The 4045-nt window shown below is 27.9% G+C and overlaps 1 protein-coding gene across 1 annotated transcript; it reads left to right on the plus strand.

Annotated features, from left to right (window-relative positions):
* The first annotated feature begins 308 nt into the window (after positions 1–308).
* On the plus strand, positions 309–3920 carry LOC105458014 (lanC-like protein 3 homolog). Its single transcript, XM_011703027.1, has 2 exons — positions 309–762; positions 3320–3920. Exons 1-2 carry the CDS (start codon positions 312–314, stop codon positions 3754–3756), a joined length of 888 nt encoding a protein of 295 aa, XP_011701329.1. The 5' UTR covers positions 309–311; the 3' UTR covers positions 3757–3920.
* The last annotated feature ends 125 nt before the right edge of the window (positions 3921–4045 follow it).

Below are 4045 nucleotides of genomic sequence, written 5' to 3' on the forward strand. Positions count from 1 at the left end.
GACATACATAATATTTTTGTTATAGTGTTAAAGTTAAATTTATTTTTTAAGTGCCATTTTGTTCCAACTTACCTATTTGTAACCAAGTCCCGTTCCAAAATAACTACTATCTTGGTTAACCTCATCCCCACCAAACCTCAACTTCTAAAGTTCACTCAAGATTCATTTTGGAACGCACCCCAGAGAAACCTAACATTTTCAATATTGCGGAAAAAACATTGATTGGGCTGATATATTAATATGACCAGCTACTTGTTCTCATTGGTTCATCTTCTTCATGCGCAAGAGCACACCTCTATCTTTATTACACCATGCTTCTACGTACCAATGTTGAATACTGTTCGCCATTTATTGATGTAGTTTGTTATATTGGAAAAAACGTATCTCGAAATTTTTTCAGTACTATGTCACGGCGATCCAGATATTTTGTAAATGAATACTGTGCGCGTGAAGAGGAGATCGCTAACAACTTGGTATTGATACAACACGATATTGACAATAGTCAATGTGTCGCTAAAGATAACCTACACAAGATCGTACAACGTATTGTTGACAAAGAACCACCTGAGCGTGCGGAAACTGATGGTGGGCTATATGTTGGTGCGTCTGGTATTTCTTATGCATTTATGCGACTTGCCGAATGTACCGCTTTGAAAGCCGAAAGCAGCAAAAAGTATTTGTCACTGGCTGAATATTATCTACGTTCATCTTTATCAATGGTGCAACGTCGTGAAAGACGCTCCGGGACTGGCTTTCTTCTTGGTCTGTATTGAATCATAGTATAGCAAAATATTGCATGCTTTTTCCTACATGATCTTTTATACATGCATACTTTGCATTAGCAAAAAACTTACAAGGACAAGTGTATTTTTTTTCCCTATCTTTCTGATTTTGATATTAAAATGTTGAAATGAAAAATTTAAAATTTTTTATAGTTTTGAAGAATTTACAAAAACATTACTATTTTACGTTACATAAATATTACGTTTTTTAACACATTCATACGTTAATTTCAATTTTTCTTTTAAAAATTAATATTCTCTTTTTTTTTTTTGAACTAAAATAGTAAAATCTTTGTAAAATATTTGTCTGAAATATTTTGCCAGGTTCACTTTTCGAATAATTTGCCTTAGGAAGATAAAATAAGATATCTTATATCAAGAGCACGTACATATAAATATATATGAATACAAATATATATGCAAAAATGGGCTCTAAAGCGATTGAATAAATTATATCTACATATTTTTACGTATTTTGAGTCTGTATTTAATTTAGAATCTGAAATGACTATAAAAATTGTCTGTTGAGAATAGTAATTTCACTAAACAAATTTCGATAATCGATAGTTATTATTCTTTCAATTAATATTGATTTAAAAATTTGAACATTGTTGTTGCTTGTTCCTTTTCCTTGCAAACTATGGTCCGTGACGGTTGTAAGGTCTTACACTAAGAATAGGATATTGATACAAATAAGTCTAGATAATAAGATTATAATATCCTTTTTGTAAAACTTTTGATATAATATTCTTAAATTAATAGATTGATTGTATTGCATTTGTTTCTTTAAAATGTTCTATAAAAGATATTTATATTGCAAATCATTTCTATATTTCTCTTTAATTGTTACATTCTTCATAATATTAAGTGAGTGAAGATATCAAAGATTTGATTAATTAAATTATATAATTTCATATAATCAATGAATTGTGTTTTTACTTATAAAATATAAATAATATTTCATCAACAACTGTAACAGGAAAACGTGGAAAATGAAGAAAAGTAGGGAAAAAAAGCGAAATTATTAAAACTCATGGATGTAATTTTCTTATGTTTACTTTAATGTTTTCTTGCGCATATTGAGTCACAATATCTCAAACCAACTATCTAGAGATACTCGAGATATGTTCAAGATGTGCAAAAAGTTCAGGTCTGGTAAAGGGAGTATAAAAAGTATCAGGATGGTAAAAATATTTCGAAAATTAAGCATTGTAGAAAAAAGTATTTTAGATAAAAATTGTAGGGTTTCAAAAGATCTATTTACTGGCACTATTAGTTTGACCTTGAGTGGCGTCACCAAGGTCAGGACAAGGTCAGGTTGAATGTTTTAAATAGGACTCCCTATTTTTTATTACAAATTTTTGTGGCTCTTATTCAGACCCTTTCAAAGCACTATAATTTTATCTATTTTAAGTAATCTGTTTCAATGTTATCGAGCTTTTTATGATAAGATGTCTAGTTCATGAAGGCAAGATCTGAAGATGATCCAACCAATCAAAGCAAGATCTAAGGAATATCCTTGGTTAGCTGGATGGATACTCATTAGATCTTGCCTTGGTTGGCTGGATGATCTCTTGATCTAAACGTAACAGTACAAAATAAAGTTAAAAATTTTTTAATAACTTAAATTTTGTAAAAACTTAACATAAGCTGCTAAACCAAATAAGGAAAATAATGAAAAAAATTGAAATATGAGATAAAATTGTTTTATATTAATAGATATTGCAGAATTATTAAATATTTTATTGCAAGATTATAACATTGCGAAAACGTTGCAAAATGTTGCAATATTGCTGTTTAACATTGCAGCAATGGTAAAATATCTGTTTTTAGAATAAATGATGCAATATATTACTGTGATACAATATTGCAACAATGGTATAATACATGTATGTTTTAATGTTTCTAAAAATATTTCAGATGCCATTATATCAATACATTTTAGCACATATAACTATCAGGAATATCACATAAAATTAATTTTTCAAAGTTACACATAAAAATGACTGTCATTTTTTTTTTAAAAGAATCGTATAATTTTTTAACATAATATTCTTCTACATGTTATTCTAAAAGTATTAACGTAGATTTATAAAAAATTATTTGTTTGAGATATTTTATACTTTATTCTAGCATATTTTGACACAAAGATATTCTGTAAACTTTATTTTTTAATAACTTTAATACTTAATACCTTACCTTAGTATCTTAATACTTTTATAAAAAAAAAGTATAATAATAAGATGAATCAATTGAAAATAAAGAAAATACATAGTTGCTTTTAACAAAAATTAGAATTTGCAATATGTAATTACATATCTTTTTTTAAAAGACAACTATATAAATGCATTTCTTTTATTTAAAACAATTTAAATATTAAAAATAAAAAATTTTTAACAGCAAAAAAAGTTTCTTTCTATAATTATATTTATTATCAATCTTTCGTATTTGTTGAAAGAAGATAAGATATGATCTTGAAATAATAAATCTTTAAAATAATAAAAAAAAAATAATTTGATTATATATATATATTGCAGGTGATTGGGGTATTCTGGCAACGGGCGCAGTTCTTGCGGCCGCCCGAAAGGATGATGTAACAGCCAATGAGTTGATAAAATGCTACATATCAACGGGAACACGTTGTAAAGAAGTAAACTTTCTGAAATGTGGCTCGGACGAATTTTTTGTAGGTCGTGCCGGTTTTTTATATGGTGCGCTGTGGTTGAATCGCATGATGAAAAGAATCGTTGTACCACTTGATATAATGCACGAAATCGCACAAACAATTATTGCTTCGGGTAAGACATATGTACGAGTGCATAACAGTCCATGTCCATTGATGTATGCATACTATGGTACAGAATATCTAGGCGCGGCTCATGGACTCTGTGCAATCCTACAAATCCTTATACAGGTATGTAGAAGAAATTTATACAGATTTGAATTAATTATTAAGATATATGAAAAATCATGAAAAAAATCAATAAATAATGATTTGTTTATATAATGACAGGGAATGGAAAGTTACTTTTTAAAACTAACTAGTTATCATTACTTGTTATCGAGTTAAAAAAATAACTAGTTACCGTTACTAGTTACTGATTAAAAATAACTCGTTACCATTACTTAAAAAGTAACGATTCGTTACTTTTCCGTTACTTTTTTAATGCTGAAACAAGATCAGTCTAAATAATTTAAGATGAAATTTTTTTTGTTTTAATATAATTTTGTTTTAATAAGAGCAATACAACAATGACACTAGA

Source organism: Wasmannia auropunctata, unplaced genomic scaffold, assembly GCF_000956235.1.
Source record: "Wasmannia auropunctata unplaced genomic scaffold, wasmannia.A_1.0 LD334773.1, whole genome shotgun sequence".
In the NCBI taxonomy this organism is placed as follows: domain Eukaryota; kingdom Metazoa; phylum Arthropoda; class Insecta; order Hymenoptera; family Formicidae; genus Wasmannia; species Wasmannia auropunctata.